The sequence below is a fragment of the Gobio gobio genome (assembly GCF_949357685.1).
Source record: "Gobio gobio genome assembly, chromosome: 2".
NCBI classification, from domain to species: Eukaryota; Metazoa; Chordata; class Actinopteri; order Cypriniformes; family Gobionidae; genus Gobio; species Gobio gobio.
Window position 1 is genome coordinate 28,688,765 of NC_137098.1, and position 21,261 is coordinate 28,710,025.

The window sequence follows — 21,261 nt, forward strand, 5'->3', positions numbered from 1 at the left end:
ATGATGTGGTTAAATTACCTTTTAAATACATGGTTTGTTTTTCCGTTTGTTATTTGCTTCTGGAATGAGTCATCAGCAGTTAAACTTATAGCAATTAGCAGCCACTGCAGGAGGAGAGATTAGCTTGAGTTCAGTACAACCCGACAAATGTGCAGGTCACATACGACTGGTGCATTTCCATGCAGTATCTTTTTATTTGCATCACTTGTGTGTTTCTATGTCCATGTGGTGTTAATTTCAGGCAGAAAAGATCAAGAAGAAGAGGAACTCTGTGTTTGGTACCCTCCATGTTGCGCACAGTTCATCGCTGGATGAAGTAGACCACAAAATACTAGAGGCTAAGTAAGCACACATAATAGAGACATGCAGTCACTTAACCACCCACCCACACAAAAAAAACAATGGTTTCTCACATTACATGAACGCTTATCAGTGTTTTTTGCTTTTTAGAAAATCTCTATCAGAGGTCACAGCGTGTTTGCGGGAACGTCTTCACCGCTGGCACCATATAGAGAAATTATGTGGCTTTCCATTAGTTAATAACTCTGGGCTGCCCAGTCTCACCGCCTCCCTGTACGCCGACCACAGCTGGGTGGTCATGCCACGGATGTCGGTGCCACCCTACCCAATCGCCGGCGGGGTGGATGATCTTGACGAGGACACACCACCAATCATTCCACAGTTCACCTGTAAGTTTCTCCCTTCAAGATCAAGATTATGAGAAATGTTGCGAAAATGTGACTTTAAATTACTTCGTTTTTTGAACTAATGGAATATTTAAATGATAGTATCAGTTATCTGTCATAACATTTAATACACATATCAGATTATACAATATTATACACTACCATTCAAGTTTGGGGTTGTTAAGATTTTTTTAAAGAAGTCTCTTATGCTCACCAAGGCTGCATTTATTTGATCAAAAATATTTTTAATACAGTCAAACCAAAAATTATTCAGACACCAGATATTGTGGGTGCAGGACACTATAGTTCATTTATGCAAGTGAGGATAGCAAAATAAGGCGACCTGTGACATATTATACCCCAAAAATCTTCATACAGTGGACTACCAGTAAAATTGATGATACATTTGGGACACTTTGACCTGACCATGTTTTGCGTAAGTGTTTTTTTCTTTCATTTCTAATGTGACCTTTTACACCACAGACTGAACAAAATTAAGCATTGCTTGGTAATTGGTTGACCTGAATTGGTATTATCTAATTGTGTACTTAAATTTAACAACTGACAGCTGATTGGTTGATTGTAATCGATTACATACCTTTCTATCAAAGTTATCTGACATTATCAAGATTAATTTGTTCTGACACAGTTTAACTCTGAGTTCTTGTCATATTTTATTACCATTTTCTAAACTGTAGCGAATAAACTGTGAGAAATTTTTGAAGGTGTCTGAATACATTTTGGTTTGACTATATATTTTAAAACTGTATATTTTCGTATACAATCCTTTTTTTTTGTGGGTAAATATAAAGTTAAAAAGAACAGCATTTATATCAAATAGAAATTTTAATGCATCCTTGCTGAATAAAAGTAATAATTTCTTTAAAAAACAAAAAAAGTACCAACTCAAATCTTTTGAACATTGGTGTAGATATCAGCCTTTATCATTTATTATTAAGAACTTTCATTGGACAGTTCTTGTTCATTCATAATCTACATTCTTTGTTGTGATGAGCGTACCATGAGAGTGCATAATGATCTATCTGTCCTCACAGCTCCTTTGATTCGACCTCCTCTGACCCGCAACAGCAGTGTTTGTCGTTCTCGCAGAAGTCTTTTGTCCCAGCCTTCGTCCCTCTCTGCTGACCCTGACCTGTTGTCCATGGCCTCGGCCCCTCTGGCCTACAGACCCGAGGGAGATGATGATCACATCTTCTTCACTGTAGAAAGGAAGGGGTATGACATCTACAGCTTTTCCTTTTTTTTTTTTACCTGCAGTTTTTTTCCCCCTTCATATCTTACTAGAATTTTATTTGATATACACATTTTTATTTAAAAATTCTGTATGTTAATTTGTTAACTTACCTGTCTTTATAAAATCACATTTACTGTATAGGTGTCTGTGGATGTACACTAATGTTTTTGAAAGTTATGCTCATCAAGGCTGCATTTATTTGATCATAAATACAGAACAACTGGAATATTGTGAAATAGTTAAAAATAACTGTTTTCTATTTGAATATATTTGAATAAAGTAATTTCTTATTTTGAAGAATTTTCAGCAGCCATTTCTCCAGTCTTCAGTGTCACACGATCCTTCAGAAATCATTCTAATATGCTGCTCAATTATTAATAATGGTTCTTATTATTATGAATGTTGAAAACAACAACAAATAATACTATTTTCACTGTATTTTTGATCAAATTAAATTGGTCCAATAAATGGTGAGCATAAGAGACTTCTTACAAAAATTTAGATTTAAAAAAAAACTTTTTTTGTTGTTTTATGTTTCTGTTACACAGGGACCTCCAGGACACATGCTCAGATTCAGACTCTCTCAGTTCCTCTTTGGGCAGGAAGCAGTTCTCTGGTCAAAGTACATATGTTACGGGCATGGATACCCCACCACGTAAAATCTCTCGTGAGGAACTTCTTCTCCTGGCGCAAGAAGCCCAGGCTGCAGCCATGGAGACCTTACCTCCTTCCACATCCTCCCCTTCATCTCCTCTTGACTCCTCAGTTCACAAGGGCTCCCCTGACCTTACCCGCTCTTCCGTCCTCCCAGAATCTCAAAGTTTAACCTTTCACCCTGGAACCAAAGCTCTGGCCTATAATGGCATTCTGGAAAAGTCATACAGCATGGGGCAGCTGCCCGCTGGTGGGACACCTCCAGAGGGACATTACCCCTCGATTAGCTCACTCGACATAGAAAGCAAAGCTATCAAGGAGTCCAAGCAACTCCAAACCTCCTCCTCCCAGGACTCTTGTGACAACGCAGAGAAAAAACGCTCCAAGATCAAGAGCTTGTTCAAGAAAAGCAAAAAGCTGTGAGGAACAGTAGAGAAGACCATGATGAAATGGAGAGAAAAAGAAGCCTTAAAACATAATGAGGGTGATGCTGTCAACCAGAAGCCAAAACATTTTTTCAGTTTCTTTGTCCTTTTTTAATTTAAATGGAATGTAGCTCCATCTAGGTACAATCCTGGTTTGGAAGCCTCACACGTATGCCTTTGAAGGCCAGAAAATGTCATGTTAGCATTTTGCAGAACATGGCCTCTTCACTGTCTTCTGTTAAGTTTTTGTTTTCTATAAAATGCACCCTAATTATGTCATCAGGAAGGGGTCAGGAAGTAAACCAAAAACAGGGGGGGAAACGTCCAACATTATACAAATCTCCTAGAAATTTGTCTTAAATGTATGGTGATCCACAAGTAAAAATTCTGTCATTATTTACTTTCCCTCATGTCCTTCCCTACCTGTATGCTTTTGTTTTTTTAATGTGGGGCACAAAAGATTTTATTTTGAAGAACCGTTACATAGCTCTTGTCATACAGCCAAGGTTCATAGCGACCAAGGTCTGGTAATCTCAAAAAAGAAAAGAAAAAAAAAAACACACCAAAAAGCAATATAACTTATGTGCTATATTCTTGGTATTTTGTCCATCTGTGCTTTGTTTTTACTTTTAGCCTATTTGCAAATGCTTCGGTTGGATGTGTTTGACTGTTGTGGCGTCTGTGGCATCTCACTGTCCTTTTCTACTTCACCCCAACAAAATAAATCTGTAAGGTGTCATAATTTGAAGACTCTGTAGGTAGGCAGATCTCCAGAAACAGGATTGGGCACCCCTGGCTTTAACCCTGCTTCTCAACAATTTACTACAAGCTCACATTCAGCTCTGCCTCCATTTTAACTGCCAGGATCACATCTCAAATCCATTCATCAACTGATGGACAAAACCAAGTCCCTACCCTTGTCATATGGACAACTTGTATAGTCCTCTATAGTGTTTTTATTGTCATTTGTGGTGCTTAACAACCCATGATCACCAGGAACTCTGGTTGTATGGCAAGACCTATGTAATGATCTTTAAAAAAAAAAAAATCCAAATTTGGTGATCCACAGAATAAGTATTAGCATTCAGGTTTGGAACGACCTGAGAGAGAGTACACAATGACAGAATTTTCACTTTTGGTTGAACTATTTCTTTGTCAGTTTCACAGACAAGGCTTAAGCTAGTCACAGACTAAAATGCATGTTTGAGCTGTTTTAACTGAAAGCAACTTGCACTGACATATATTAAAATATGTCCGTGCCATTGTTGTGTCTCAAGATGCACACGGTAATGTTTTTTTCTAAGGCATGTTTATAAAAGCTACTTAAATGTTCTAATTGAACTAAGGCCTAATTTTGGCTTAATCTAAGCCCTATCTGTGAAACCAGGCATTAAAGTCATAGGATTTTAAACGGCAGCTGATTGTTGTGTGAGATATCCATGCCTTTGACATCATCACGAGAAGTTTGTAATATTTAGTTAATTGGTAAAGTTGAGGTTTCCCTATAGTGTGAAAATCATCAAAAATTATTTCCCCTCCTCTCAAAGGCCCAGGGTGAAATGTGGGCTTTCAGCTCTGTCACTTTACTGCCACAGAGCTCCTGTACTTGACAATATTTAAGACAAAAGGTAACACTTAACATAAAGCAGCATGTCAGATTGCCTATATAGTGAAATAATGAACACAATTTAATAGTTCAGTAAATTAGTACAAATTTTTGTTCTTGAAAATGTGCTAAATACTTAAGTAAGCACTCTATTTTAGTTCTCATTACACTCTTCTGTTTTGGTTTACACCATTTACAATACAAGATTGATGCCAGCATATTCATAGATATATAAAATTCACAGCTGACCTTTAGAAGTGTTTTGCAGACATGTTCAGGTGTGGCGTTTATAAGGCGTCTTGACTAACTGCTGTGTGGAAAGCGCTACTGAATTATCCTGCTAAAGGTTGTTGCACTATTGCTTTCCTTACCAGGAAAGAGTCGCTTTTGGCGACATAAGAGTAAGTTATGTTAGTTAGATTAAGGAGAATTAATTGTTAAGATGCGTTAAAAAGCAGCTAATTGTCTTCAGTTTGATGGATTTGATGCCTCTTACCACATTTATTCTTTGAAATATTATAAATATGTTTATTAGAAGTTATTAAATTGTAGAAATTTGATTTCTTTTGGGTAGCTGAGGAAAGATATTTTTTTCTGAGGAGAAATGTATATGATATGCAGATTTTGACCCAAAATCCCTCTGTCTTGGACTGAGTGCCCTGTTTCAAGGGCGTTACCATCACTGTGATCATTATACCTCTCTTGACTCATACAGATCATCCACAATGGGGGGCACTAAACTGAATATGTTTTGGCAAAAAAAAAAAAAAAAAACGCACGTTTTTTGAAGTGCAAGACCTTTGTCCAGTGCCAGAGAGGACAGTGTGACAGTGGTGCCTAAATTTGTTTGTCTCAGAACTCACTCACTCAGCATTGTATACGCTGATACATAGATGAAGGGAAAAAAATGTTTTATGCATATACACGTGTGTTTGTGTGTGTGTGTGTGTATATATATATATATATATATATATATATATATATATATATATATATATATATATATATATATATATATATATATATATATATATATATATATATATATATATATATATATATATATATATATATATATATATACATATATATATATATATACAGTGACTGGACACATGAATGTTGAGATGATTGAGCTGAGCTGTTTTTTTGTGTGAATATTTGTATACAGTAGAACAAATTAATAAAAAAATGAGGCATAAAGTCTCATCTGTGCAATCACTTAAATCTGTCTGTGAATTATTGCATTACTCTGGCACCTAACCCGGTGTGATACAATGGTGTGACACATCCCAATCAATCAGAGCAGTTTTCTCCACTTGCCGCTCTCATACTTTCAACGCGCTGAAGCTGAAAAACATAACTAACTTCGTAGGCTTGTTTTTGTTTTAACTTGGTCTTGTTTTAACTTGGAGTTTTTGTCCTAACCAGTCGCGATGAGTAAACATTTTGTCGGTCGCTCGGTTTCTATAGAGTGCTGCACTTTGTAGGCCAACCGGGAGTTAGCATCACACTGGTTCCCTCGATAAAAACCCAATATCGCTAAAAACAACCTCTGTGATCAACAAAAGTTTATGATACTTACACGTTTTGTCCATCAAGATAATTATCACAGATGAACACAAGTTTAATTAATTCTAAAGCTTAAATGCAGCTGCCAGAAGTAAAAAAACGAAAGACAGGCTATAAACAAACTATACCACGGTCACTTGACTTCAACGTCACCATGACTACGTTTCTGACAAACAAAAAGGTTTTATCTAAAACATTTTCCCAGGACGTTTGAGTTAGACTATAAAATAGCACAGTTATAAGCATGAGGCTTTAAAAGCAGACTGAGTTTACCTCTTCGGCGTGATGATGTTTTATCTCACAGACAGCCTCTGTAGTCCCATTTAGCTACGTGTTAGCAACCGCCTTTTCAACACACATAACAGCTTAAAATACATCAGTACTACCCCACTCTTGATTTTTTTGATGTTGTAAAATAAAACGTGAAAGTGTCTTGAGCTTGTGTTCACCACAGATCTTATTTCAGCCATTTAACCAAAACCCCATTCAAAAAACCGATTGACTTCAGGACGATGGAACCGGAAGTGCTAAAATGCTAACTCGCTTCTGCATTTTGGCCTGTAAAGTGATGTCATACCTGCACCACAATTTCTGCGACATCACAGTAGCAAGCTCCGCCCATACTCATCAAACACGGATGATTAGAGACTTATTTTGGAAGTTCCGAATCACAAATGAAACTCGTCTGGTGAAGCATCATGAAGTCATGAAAAAACAAGGTACGTGTTAGTTCTGTAGGGTATCTGTTTGGCTGTGTTGTGGATTAACTGGAAGTATTTTACCTGTAGCTATGAGGGCTGAGACCAGTCCTGCTCTACAGAGGGGTGAAATTCTCTCATTCCCATATTTGAGAAACCAGGGTGATGCTAACTTCCGGGTTGGCGTATACAAATACCCCATCACTGCAGCTATGGCCTGTCAGGAAAGCAGCAGACAGGACTGTCTGAGGGATGTCAGGAAGAGGGATCAGTAAAGCATAAGCATGACTTGTAGAAGATAAGAAGGACAGAGAGAGGTGATGAGGAATAAACTGAGGGAGGTGTGTGTGTGTGTGTGTGTGTGTGTGTGTGTGTGTGTGCGTGCGTGCGTGCGTGTGTTTTATGCCTGGTACACATTGTACAATTCTGGGCTGTTCCAGATGAAAGATGACCAATCGTGGAGATTTCTGTGGTCGTGGCTCCTAAACGGCAGTCCGAAGTTCAAAGATGGCCATTGTCATGGTCTTGCGACCAAAGAGAGCCTGCATGATCATCTTGTGTTTGCTGCTACGACCTACATCTATTGACTAGCCAATAAAAATGCAACATGAGATAGCGTATTGATCAACGCGACATGGCGCTAAAACGTAAAACTACTTACCTCAAGCTCCATTTGCAAAATTGGCATGCCAAGTTGGCCTCCTTTCCCTAGCCATTTTCTTCTCATTCACTTCCTCCTTTTTTTAGTGCACATTAAAAACCACAATTATCAAAGTGCGATTCATCTGGCTGATGATGTTTTATTCTTCTATACTAACTTGCATCATAGCCTACGATTCAATAGGTGTTATCATCGTACAGTCTACATTCATGCCGTACCCAAGTTTATTAGATCCATGTTGTACAGTGTGGTTTGTAATGATCTTATAGGATTGCCAAAATTGCAGAGTCTGCAGCAGGCATTAGTTGGGAAAGAGAGTAAGGAATATAAGGAGTAAGGGTAAGAAATACAGATTATCTGATCCACACTCTGGAGTAGAAAGTGGCGGTAATGCACCAATTAGCTGAATGCCAACCACCACAAAACTAGAAGGAAGTAGTAGTTATGGCCAGTCCATCACTGCATACAGAAATGACAGATACATCCAAGGAAATAACTGCAACATATTTTTTTTAAGCTGTAGGCTACTTCAGCTATAATTTCTGTAAGCGGTGATGGACTGGTCATAGCTGCAGTGATGACATTTTTATTGGCCAACCCGGAAGTTCACCACTCTGTAGAGCAGGAATCAGCCCTCATACAAACGCACACTCAACTTAATTTATCACAAATTCATGACCGTTTTACTGAAAGTATTGGCCAACCAAATAATTGAAAGTTGTCTTAAGCTTTTTGTCATACCAGGCTACTATTTACAGGCATTCTATGCTATATTTCCCTCCACAAAACCGGCAGCCATCACCACATCTGCTGTTATTAGACTACTTATAAATCTCCTCACCTGCTGGAAGCCAAACACTTGGGGATAGAAGTTATATTTATATATAAATATATATATACATATATAAACATACACGATCAGGCATGACATTATGAACTAATGTCCTAATATTTCACAGGTCGGAGCGGACCACCACTACCGTGAGTCTCGCTCCTCCCTCAGTTTCCACCCCGAGGAGGTCCCAAAAACACCCCAACGACCAAACAGACAAGAGCAGGTAGGTTAAAACAATATTTATTTATTTAAAAGGGTGTGGGGAGGGGGAAAGGGATACTTTAAAAAAAAAGGCCTAGCTCTCTGGGACTGGAGAACTTTAACTCCGAGCCGCTTCTGACTCTCTCACGGGAATGTGCAGGTAGGTCTTCCCAACTTCCTCCTCTTCTCCACACGTGAAGAGTATACAGAGCAGTACACAGGGCTCTCAGCTTTGGGCGTACAGGTGAGTATACAGGAAGGTACACTGGACTCTTGGCTTTGGGCGTACAGGTGAGTATACAGGAAGGTACACTGGGCTCCTGGCTTTGGGCGTACAGGTGAGTATACAGGGTGGTACACTGGGCTCTTAGCTTTGGGTGTACAGGTGAGTATACAGGAAGGTACACTGGGCTCCTGGCTTTGGGCGTACAGGTGAGTATACAGGGTGGTACACTGGGCTCTTAGCTTTGGGTGTACAGGTGAGTATACAGGAAGGTACACTGGGCTCTTGGCGTACAAGTGAGTATACAGAGCAGTACACAGGGCTCTCAGCTTTGGGCGTACAGGTGAGTATACAGGAAGGTACACTGGACTCTTGGCTTTGGGCGTACAGGTGAGTATACAGGAAGGTACACTGGGCTCCTGGCTTTGGGCGTACAGGTGAGTATACAGGGTGGTACACTGGGCTCTTAGCTTTGGGTGTACAGGTGAGTATACAGGAAGGTACACTGGGCTCTTGGCTTTGGCGTACAAGTGAGTATACAGGGCGGTACACTGGGCTCTTAGCTTTAGGCGTACCGGTGAGTATACAGGAAGGTACACTGGACTCTTGGCTTTGGGCGTACAGGTGAGTATACAGGAAGGTACACTGGGCTCCTGGCTTTGGGCGTACAGGTGAGTATACAGGGTGGTACACTGGGCTCTTAGCTTTGGGTGTACAGGTGAGTATACAGGAAGGTACACTGGGCTCCTGGCTTTGGGCGTACAGGTGAGTATACAGGGTGGTACACTGGGCTCTTAGCTTTGGGTGTACAGGTGAGTATACAGGAAGGTACACTGGGCTCCTGGCTTTGGGCGTACAGGTGAGTATACAGGGTGGTACACTGGGCTCTTAGCTTTGGGTGTACAGGTGAGTATACAGGGTGGTACACTGGGCTCTTAGCTTTGGGTGTACAGGTGAGTATACAGGGTGGTACACTGGGCTCTTAGCTTTGGGTGTACAGGTGAGTATACAGGAAGGTACACTGGGCTCCTGGCTTTGGGCGTACAGGTGAGTATACAGGGTGGTACACTGGGCTCTTAGCTTTGGGTGTACAGGTGAGTATACAGGAAGGTACACTGGGCTCTTGGCGTACAAGTGAGTATACAGAGCAGTACACAGGGCTCTCAGCTTTGGGCGTACAGGTGAGTATACAGGAAGGTACACTGGACTCTTGGCTTTGGGCGTACAGGTGAGTATACAGGAAGGTACACTGGGCTCCTGGCTTTGGGCGTACAGGTGAGTATACAGGGTGGTACACTGGGCTCTTAGCTTTGGCGTACAAGTGAGTATACAGGGCGGTACACTGGGCTCTTAGCTTTAGGCGTACCGGTGAGTATACAGGAGTATACTTCTAGCCTTCCTCACTAGGACAGACTTCTAAGGAACACGTTGACTTCGACTTCCCACACGTAGTAGAACAGTCCCACGACGACAGAGCCCTTGGCTCAATCCTGCGGACTGGCGGCAGATAAACACACAGAGTTCCTTTAACAGTATACTACTTCAATGAACATTTAGGGAGATACAACACCTCTTCGCTTCTGACAAGCAGGGCAGATGTAAGTACAGGTCGAGGCTGCTACACGCTTGGCCTAGCACGCCTACAGATGGTACTACCAAGGTGGGTAGATCGAGGTAGAGTGCCACACCATGTGATGTGCTGCTCGAGTGGGTCAATCGCTTCCTTCTCCCCTCTTCCAACAGCGGGACAAGAGATCTAGACAAGGGCGGACACCTGAAAGCACTCAGACGTATAAGCATACACAGAGACAACACAAGCTCCTTCTATGCAGCAGCCAATTCCAACTTCCCCTCCTTCAATACTCCACACAATATTCACAGCAAGCTCTTACTTCATACAGTTGCCACGCCACCACCAGGTGGGGGAAGGGGTTAATGAGTCACAGTCGGGTGTGTGTGTGTGTGTGTGTGTATATATATATATATATATATATATATATAACAGTCGCCCACCGTCACCAATTCACTTCCTCTAATGCAGGGCTCTCTCTTCAGTCTGGTGTGTGATCGCTGACAATATTGGCACAGCACAACACTACAATTCTTCAGGTGTACACACATCAAAAAGACTCACCCACTGCACGCCACACACTCACGGTGAATTAGGGTCAGGATCACCACGTTGGGCTGGGAAATAGGTCCTGGATAGTGGAAAGGGTCGGTGCGGAGGATGACCATATGGAAACGTCGAAACCACGACCTTTCAGCACACTCTTTCCTCTTCTCAACACATTTCCGGTGACTTCTCAGTGTAAACAATCTCTTCAAGGTAATACACATCAACACAATCACTTCAAAAGGAATGTTTCAACCGACTTAACTCCGTGTTTTCTTCAGCCCAGTACTCTGTTTTGACTTCGCCCAGTCTGTAATATCCGCATCAATACGTCCCTCCAACACACTGATCGCCCCGTCTCACCCACAGCGTTTGCCGGAATAAACCTCTCCCTTGCTGTTCTCCGGATGCCTTATTTATACACCTACTCTTCTCTGAATTGCCCAATCACCAATCGCCATGTTCGTTCGCACACCTGTTCTTAATAAGCCCAAATTTTGGTTGCCTGGAGTTACCGGAACTGGCTGCGTGTTTCATGGACAACGGTCCAGGCGGAACTATTTCCGCCATTTTATGTTCCGCTACATTAAGTCACTCCGTGACACATACGAAACCTATATTGGTTGAAATGAATGCTTTGAAACATGGTGGGAGATCATGTGGATTATGGACATACAGTAGGTCCCAAAAATCTCTGTCGAAACTCGAAAGTTAGCATCACCCTGGCTTTTTCATTGGCTTTTGGATTATTGCAGAAAACAAGCTCTGCGATGAACAAAACTTTAACTTATACACGTTTTTTTTTCATCAAGATAATCTTCACATAGAAGCATAACTTGTATGGATTGTGAAGCTTAAATACAATCGGCAGATGTGAAAAGCTAACGGATGCATAATTTAAACATCACCATCACTAAGCTTCCGACAACTTTTTGAGTTAGAATAGTATGCAAGATTGTGAGTATAAACACAATGAGGCTATAAAAGATTAAAATGAAGGTCTCCTGAGAGCCTAGTCCCATTTAGCCATTTGTTAGCAACTGCCTTTTTCAAGGCATGTAAATGAAAAAGAATCAAGAGGGGGGTATTACTGAATTATTTAATGTTGTATAATAAAAAGTTGTTAACCATAGACCTCATTTTAGCAATTTAACCCAAAACATGTTCTAAAAACCAATTGACTTCAGGACGATGGACCGGAAGTTGAAAAATGCTAACTTATTTCCCGGGGATTAGGACTTCTGCACCACCCGTAGACATTCACATTTGTGGAAAATAGTTGCATCTTTTAAGACAGTCGAATCAGTATTGAAAAAATTGTGGAGAATACTATTTTCGTCCTCTTTTTCTCAATCTTTCTCTCTCAGTGTCTTAGGGAGGTTGAAGTATACATTAGAGCAATAGAAAAAGCAAAAATGTGTTTGTGTGACACCCCATTTATCTTATAAGTGGGCACTGGTGACTGGAGGAGAAACATGCATGATTGCTTTATCAATATAAAAAGAGAGTGAGGAGAATTGTGTTGATGGTTCATCAATTCCACACAGAGATACGCCGAGAAGATTCTTATGATGAATGGGCTGCTCAGAGAGAGAGAGAGAGAGAGAGAGAGAGAGAGAGAGAGAGAGAGAGAGAGAGAGAGAGAGAGCAAGAAGGAGAAATGTTAAAACAACTCAACCTTGCTCGCTATCATATGTTCCTCCAACATGCTGTCTTTCTCTTTTTCTTTTTCTTGCTCAAATACATTGAGCGGCACTCTCTTACACACACACACACACACAGAGAGAGAAGAGAGAATGAGAGAGAGAAAACCTACAAAGTCTCTTTTAATGACCCTGCTCGCAGCAAAAACAGATGTTGCACTAGATGGCAGTCATGTACCATTGAAGGAATGGAGTGGAATGGAGTAAAGCCCCCAGTACCACTCCCAGCTCACAGCTTTAACACGTCTCCAGTGTGTACGTGTGTCAGGATATGTTGTTTCACCACAAAACAACAAAAAATCTAAACTAAACAATCTTACGTTTTCAATGGTTTTTGTCTTTCTTCAAAAGGGAAATCCATTTTGCATAATAATGGTGTTTGTTCATTGCATATGAAATCACCATGAGCACATCATCATCATTATCATCAATGTAGCTGTGCGCACCTGCAATGACTGAAGGAAATTGTGTTCTGCCAGTACTGCATTTGCTGAAAAATGTGATTCTTGACAGTTCATAAAGTGCATTCTGTAGTATGCATGTGTATAGTATGAATATAATCCAGGCATACTGTACATCCATCATGTTGGCAATGTTATGTGACTTCAGCCGCATAACTGTTTCTCGACATTTACAAATACGACAACTCTCCTGTCACCACATCGGATAGTAAAGTGTCCATCAGATGCATACTTCAGTGTCTGTGGAAGTAGTAGGTCATCCTGGTAATTTTTTTTGCTTGGTGTGTATTTGGACAATGGGCATCCTATTTATTTGATGCACAACATTTCACATAATATATAGTAAGGAGCTAGTCATCTCTGGACATGTGGTGTGCTAGATCATAGAGACAGAGTCATGGTGACTAGCTCCTGAATGGTTTCATGTCTACGAAATATAATAAGTGGTTTGCCGACAGCAGATTTTCACCCACACCTTTTGAAGCTCCTTCTGGGTGAGCGTAGAGGGCCGCTGAAAGATGAGGGCTGTAGTTTTCAAGTGTCATAGTGGCTCATATTCTCTCCGTTGGAGAGAAATCACAGCTAATGCAGCTCAGGTCTCTGAGGAGGAAAACACTGTCTGGACTCATGCATTTTCTTTTCGTATCTAAAGGAAGATGAACTGTAACACAGACTTGTAATTTGCTTGAATTTGAAATTGGAAGTTACTCAGTATTTACTGTTAGGGATGCACTGATATGAAAATGTTGGCCGATACCGATAACCGATAATTCTTTATATTTGAAAGCCAATAACCGATATATGGGCTGATAAATACAAATTTTGATAAACTTTGAGAGCCTGATTACAAAAACAAAAGACTCACCATTAAAAGCCATGTCCCAAACACTTCAACATGAATCAAACCTATACAGTACAGCAGGGCCGTAACCACCATAGACAAGTCCCCCCCAATAATTAGAAATGGCAAAATTGTCTCCCCTAATATTTGAAATTCTTGCATCGCTCTGCTGCACTTCATTATGAGCGCTCTGTATGTTGGTGACAAAAAGGTTTAAAAGTTGTGGACGTGCTCTTCCCACAACAGCGTGCTGAAACACAACTAAACCCAGAGAATTCACAATGTTTTATTACAAAAGTGTTCTCATTACAGTGTTATGTTTATGACAGTCCCAGTAGTTATTAATGATGTGCATTTGTGTTTGAACTGCGCGCGCTGAAGCTAAATACTGGTACAATGAAGCGTTTTACTGCATCGTTAATTAACTCAACCAAAAGCGTCCTATATGAGATTAATCAGATATGCACAGAATAAATATAATATTACAACTTACAATGGCACAAAAAGCTGCGAATGCCCAAGCGAACTTGACTGTTCTTTTACAGTGTTCTCATTATAATTTTATGTAGCCTATATGTCAGACTTGCGCTGCACATGTTGCACACAACTGTATTTTCCTTTCCGAAGTGATTCCAATCATATTTGAAGCAATTCAAAGCCATCATGGCGGACAGCGCGTCTGAAGTGTCTCAGCTGAAGGAAATAATACATTATCTATCGGCTTGAATATATCAGTCACATTTTCTTATCGGATCGATAACATAAAAAATTATCATTTATCGGCCGATAACGATACGTTGCCGATATATCGTGCATCCCTATTTACTGTTACTAACTGTATCATACTCACAATCATGCTGTTTGTTAAGAGCAGAGAGAGATCAAACCCATTTTTATTCCCAAAGAAAGTAAACCGATGGTGGATTTTTACTTCATTTTATCTGGTTTTACTTCTGGTTCGTAAATGAGTTGATTTTTTTTCAATGAACATGTTGAATCAGTTCGTAAATTACTCTCAACGATTCTATCTATTCTAACGATTAGATCTAGTCTCCTTTTCAATTTACTGAATGTTCACGAAGATTCTGGAGATAAAAAGGAGTATTTATACCTTTTCTTTGAGTAATATTTTATTAGGATATCTGTAACTTTATTTAAGATTTGTGTTTACACAACCATTTTGTGTCCAGAACTAAAATGCAGTATACCAAAACACACATAGTGCCTCCGCAGCTTTCAGAAACTTTTACTCTGTAAATTTCCATACTCATTCTGTAAGTTTCTCACACATTCACCGGCTCATTCCACTCCGTGTTGCGCACACTTTCTTTCTGCTTCTTTCACGCCGTCACACTTTCCTGTGGTGCATGAGAATATTTATGTAAGTGATATGTCACCACAAGGCTGTGCATATTTAGATGTTGCACATTTGGTATCACAATCCGAGGGTGTTTTTCTTACATTCTTAACACACTCACACACTGTTTTCGCCTGCCACGAAAACCTACAGGAAATTGCTTCCCTCCAGAGATTCAGAGAGCGGGGCAGAGTTACAGCGACATGCTAAGATCATTTTCGTCCCTCCTGTCTAAATTTATTCTTCCATTGCAATTCACTCTGTCCCGTTTAAGGGTCAAAATTTCCCTCTCCACACATCCCGTACATTGACTGGAGCACGTCTGTCCTCCTCATCCTCCTTCGACTTCGATCAAATGAATTTAATAAATTCTATACAAGTCAAACAGCCAAGCTTGATCTCTCAAACAAAGAGAGCTTCTATTTGATTTGCGCAAACTCAGCGGATGAGAGTGGGGATGAATAATACATGCCTCTCTCCTTCATCGTATTCTTCCTTATTAAATATCTCCCATGCATCCCTTCATTCCCCCAGCAGTCCCTGCTTCCACTGTCGCCCCACTGCCAGAGCCCTGGGAGGAGAAGCCTTATCTCCTTCCTCTCTCCCGCTCCCTTTGCCCTGCGCTATATACTCCCTCGGTTTCCTTTCGAATCTCTCATTCTCTCAATAGAAAAAAAGAAGACAGAGAGAAGAAGAGAGAGACACATTAATTTGATAAAGCGAGTTTTATTATTGGCGGTAGGGAGGCACTTTTTGTGACAGTATAGATGACAGCACTGTGAGTGTCTGTGTGTGTGCGTAAGCCCAGCCGAAGGCTCCATTCGGTGACCTAAGCCTTGGTTTGTCAGTCAGTCAGCCGTCCAAGGACACTCAGTGCTGTGGGGTTCTGCAGAGTGCCGCTATATGTGTTTGTGTGTGTTTGTGTGTGAAGTATCAGTGTGTGTTGACTATGTGCTTTGTCTCTGCTTTGAAATGCGGAGGGCAATAGACCTTCCAAGATCAAAGACTGCTTCTTCTTTTACTCAAAGTGTGCTGGCATCTCTGTCCATATACACCACTGTGCTACATTTTGTGAGTATTATAACATCATGTTTCTCAGACCAAAGGCAAGCAACTACCTCAGTTTCAGTCTTTCTAATCTTTCTTCTTGTTGCTTTTTCTTCTTCCCAGGCAACAGAGAGGAGCTCAATAGAATGGAATCATAATGAGAAAACAAGTAATTCCTCTTATAAACCATCAGTTGAATGCAACCTCTGTGAAATGCATGCTTAGCTAAAACAAGCGAATGGACTGAGCTGTATTCAAGATCCATTCAGTAGTATGGAGAGAAACAGAAACAGAAACAGGGGTGTTAACCAGACAAATCCATCAGTTTCTTCATTCAAAGCACCTTGGTAAAAATGGACCTCTGTTTAGTTGATTAAATGTACAATAAACTTGCAATGCCTCAGCCGTTAAACAAGAGTCCGTATGCAGTCTCTGATGAAAGTCTTGATGGTAGGCCTGTCACAACTACTTTTTGTTGGGCCAGAAATATTATTATCATTTTAAGACCATTTTATGCCACTGAATATATAATCACAATATAACAGCATAATAATGCAAGTCCTACACTTTCAAATGACAACAAACTTGTAATTCTTACTAATATTTAGATACTGGAATTGAAGTGTCAAATCGAAATCTATTTTTCTAGAGGCGTGTTTTAAACTTCTTTTAATGCAAAAGATGCTGCAAAAGTCAAACACGTTTACATAGAAAAAACATAAATGCATAAATGCACTCTCTGTGAAAATGAACTAGACACTTGCGGATGCCACGTCCTGTGTGAAATGGCCTTTATTGCTAGCTGTGAGCATGCACCACTTTGCGCAGTCATATGTACCGAAACAGTGGATTGCGGCTTTGAAACTGAGTGCAGTTGGACTAATTCTTCCAAACTGTCTGTTGTTGACAGGAAAACACTATAACTACTCAATTGATGCCTTCTTTTCACCTGTCAATGTCCGCTCTATGTATGAAGGAGTTGCCTGAGCCCTGCTTTTGCCTCCGACACGGAGAGCAGATAAGATGACAAACAATGATTGAGGTCAGGTCTATTTTTTTGAGCGATAAGTTGATATATTGATTATCGTGACAGGCCTACTTGATGGTGGGGAAGTTAAAATCAGGTTCTTCCAGGTTGAGGGAAGAATGACCAGTGTTAGGAGTAATGCGCTACAAAGTAACACGTTACTGTAATTCCATTACTTTTAGCGGTGATGCGCAAGTAACTAAATATTTTTTTAGTCTAGTAACGCAATTACAATTACTGAAATTTAAATGAGTTTGTTACTTGTGTTACTCTCTTTTGTGAAAAATGCAGACAAGAAGCTCAGATCTAGGCCCTAGCCTGGCCCGTGTTTTTTCTTTCTTTCTTTCCTGTCCTTCCTATTACACATTGTTGCTGCCATTAAAATAGTTCAGTTTTGTTTTTAATGTCAAAGTAGTTATATTTCGTTTCTTTATTAAGTTAATTTAGAAAAATGTTTGGAGCATTTTTTGTTTGTTAAATTAAAGTTGTTGTTTTTCAAAGTGACGACCAAGCGGCCAGCGGCCAACAGTGAGTTAACCCAACGGTTTAGCATCTCAAATCAACACTTGACTTGCTTGCCTATAATAAAATCCATAGATATAAAAAAACTTCAAGCATCACAATGTTAGTTTAAACTACTATCCCCACCACCACCACCACAGTAAAAAGGTATTTTTTTAATAAGTTGAGGTTAGGCGTAGGCACTTGCAAACGAAACGGGCTACACAATCTAAACAAATTAAAAAAATTAAATAAAAACATGTAGGTCGTCTTACCTTACACTTCTCCGCAAAACGCATATAAATCCAATCTTCAATTTCCGTGTTATAAGCACATTTAACGGCGTTCACGTCAATTAAAGCAAAAGATATGAGCTGCATTTTATTTATCAGTTAAAAGATCAAAGACCGCAATATGAGAAAGAGTGAACTAAGCTAAGATCATTTAGTCTCATTAGTTTTAATGAAGATGATTGTGTTTTTGAGCATATAAGACTTACTTTCAGTTTCACCTGCGGCAGTTTGCGTGTTGGCTTGCTTTACTAATTTGCGGCGACGCGTGTTGCACCTTCTGAATTGGTTTGTTTGAGTGATCGGATTTAAATCCGTCTCGAAAGAATCTCGGAAGGCATACTTCTGGTCTTTTCACAATCAGATAGATATCTGGTCAGAGAAAACGAATGAAGTGAGCAGGTGTAAAGAGGCCGTATACTCTCCCAGCTGCGCCGAGGGAACGCTGGCTGTTACTGCTGGACACTAAACACTGTACTACTGCTTGAGTTGAAGGCCCTTTGCCCTGTTGATTACAATAAATAGGTCTAAAAATTATGTTTATTGTGTTGGTCAGTACTGTTCATATTTACATTTAAAAAGCAGACAACTTAAAAGTTACTTTCCCTAGTAACTAATTACTTTTGATATTCAGTAATTGGTAAAGTAATTGAATTACTTTTAAAAGAAGTAACTTGTAACTGTTACTAATTACTAATTTTCAGTAACTTGCCCAACACTGAGAATGACAAACTTCAGCAATGTAAGTCAGACTTTGTTGTCGGGAGAGTCCTACAAATGTGTGGTTGAAACGTAGTCCAGCAGCGTCACAGTCGAACCTGACGTCGCCTCACTTTTCCCACACAAACAACCCGCAGGGGTCATGGAGATGGTGGCTTTTAACTTCTATAGTGGTCACACCTCCTGTCACTACACTGTACTAACAGTTTTTCTAAAGGTGTTTTAATTATATATGGTGCAGGTCACCTCTCTCAATGTATTTTGCCACGTTGACCTGCAGAGGTAAACATCAAATAGAATCCTCACACTCATTGGCTGCTGCTTCTGTAGATACACTAGTAAGGCACTGTTAGTGATACAAAGAGCAAAAACATTTACAGCAGAGACAATGGGAGAATCAGTTCCTGTATGGCCAATGAAGCAGAAAAGGTCTGAAGATAGAAAGACGAAGAAAGACTGGCAAACACAAAAAGAAAACAACTGTAAACATCGGTACGACATACACAAGGTGGAAAGATTTGATGACCGAGAAATTGCTTAGTAGTGATGCCCAAGATTCTTATTTTGTTGGACAGGTAAGGGAATTAATTATTGTGTAGACACCACTCTCTAAAACTCAGTAGCGCAATTTACATAAACCTCAGAGACAATCATGCTGAATCACACAAGCAGCATCTAACAGCATTGTGTTGTCGGTTACACAAAGAACAACAATGGTAATGCTAGCTAAAGAATGTCTGGATGTATGGACCGTAAAAGGGAAAAAAAGCAGCATATGCTGGTCTGGTTTTGAATCATGGCAGCTGGTTTGAGCTGGTTTATGCTGGTCCTCAGTTGGTCATGAGTTGTTTAAGCTGGTTTGAGCTGGTCCTTAGTTGGTCATGAGCTGGTTCTGAGCTGGTTATAAGCTAGTCCTGAGCTGGAGCTAGTTTCTTAGGACCAGCACTTGACCAGCTTAAACCAGCTCAAACCAGCTGCCATGCTTCAAAACATACCTAACCAGCATATGCTGTTATTTTCAACAGGTTTATTCTGGGTTCAGTACGAGTTAAGCTCAACTGACAGCGTTTTAAAGCATAATGTTTCTATTAACACATTTATTTTTCCGTTAATGCGCATTTATAGTATATACATTTTTCTGTTCAAACTTGTGTATGATATAACTTGTAAAGTTGTTCTGTCAAAACTAAAATCATGTTAACACTTTGGCTATCCTATTAAAACAGTGAGTAATGGCCCCATTCACTTCCATTGTAAGTGCCCTACTGCAACCCAGATTTTTATTTATTTATTTATTTATTTATTAATCATTATTCATGCCGCAAGTTGATTAAGCTTAACTTGTGCAGTGCCAGTGCATTGCTGTGGTATAGGTATTGCTACCGTATGTGGGATATTTTTCACGTTTCCCATCTACCAGTAAAAGTCTGAATACTTGGTAAAGTAGCAGCACAAGCCATGTGGTTTCAAGAGAAACTAGCTTCCTCTCAATGTCCATTTAATTTCAGCAAATCAGTTTCATTCTGTCTTGTCTTTTGTTTGTGCACTCTCTCCTTCCATAACTGTGACTCTCAGCTATGATTTTAGCTGCTCTGCTCCATTTAATACAATCACATAATCAAAGAACCGAGTCAAAAAGTATTTTCTAAGTCTTGTCCCTCTTTCAAATAAAAAGGATTGAGCTTCAAAAAGACAGGTTTTTGCTGAGTAAATTTCAAAGTGTAGGCGTCATAAAATGCTTTTCTTTTTTTTCGGGTAATAATTGTGAGCGGATTTATTGGATCTGACAAAATATGGAATGATTCCTTAAAATATATCAAAGTCAGTAACAGCACATGGGGAACAGGGACTTGATCAGGCATGATCAAAAGAAAGTGGTTGCATGTACACACATAAAAACACACACACTCAGACACAGCAGATGGCTTGGCACATCTCAGGATACACACTCAGTAGAGGAGACAAGGGGGTGTGGGAGAGCACATCATTACCACCATCATCGGCGTACTCTAAAAAGAGTGTGTGTGGGTACACGCAAACAAACACACCGTATGTTTCTAGACTGGTATTTGCTGTGTACTTATTAATGTACTTCAACGTGTTTCATCTGTTTGACTCAAAAAGTTGAGGCCACTGATACAATGTTCACTTTCACCCTGACATCTTTTCATTGATTTTAGGACCAACACAATGACCTTAAAGTGAGTGAGTGAGAGAGAGAGAGAGAGATAGAGAGAGAGTGAGAGAGAGAGAGAGAGAGAGAGAGAGAGAGAGAGAGAGAGAGAGAGAGAGAGTATATGAGTGTGATCATGAGGACCTTAATGAAAATGTCACAGTGGCATGAGAGAGAGAGAGAGAGAGAGAGAGAGAGAGAGAGAGAGA

The 21,261-nt window shown here is 40.1% G+C and overlaps 1 protein-coding gene and 1 pseudogene across 5 annotated transcripts in view; both read left to right on the forward strand.

Moving 5' to 3' along the window:
* stim2b (stromal interaction molecule 2b) overlaps positions 1–4,055 on the forward strand; it is a 62,430-nt gene extending 58,375 nt beyond the window's left edge. For all 4 annotated transcript variants that reach the window (XM_079810678.1, XM_079810679.1, XM_079810680.1 and 1 more), the window contains 4 exons: positions 242–342; positions 451–689; positions 1,742–1,922; positions 2,490–4,055. In XM_079810678.1, the coding sequence (XP_079666804.1) occupies positions 242–342; positions 451–689; positions 1,742–1,922; positions 2,490–3,018 (1,050 nt within the window). In that variant the 3' untranslated portion in view covers positions 3,019–4,055. The remainder of the gene's footprint in view (positions 1–241; positions 343–450; positions 690–1,741; positions 1,923–2,489) is intronic.
* Positions 4,056–6,988: 2,933 nt separating this feature from the next.
* LOC307118120 (zona pellucida sperm-binding protein 1-like) overlaps positions 6,989–21,261 on the forward strand; it is a 51,360-nt pseudogene continuing 37,087 nt past the window's right edge. Inside the window, exons 1-3 of the transcript in view lie at positions 6,989–7,150; positions 8,517–8,615; positions 8,754–8,837. The product of the transcript in view is annotated as a zona pellucida sperm-binding protein 1-like (transcript). The remainder of the gene's footprint in view (positions 7,151–8,516; positions 8,616–8,753; positions 8,838–21,261) is intronic.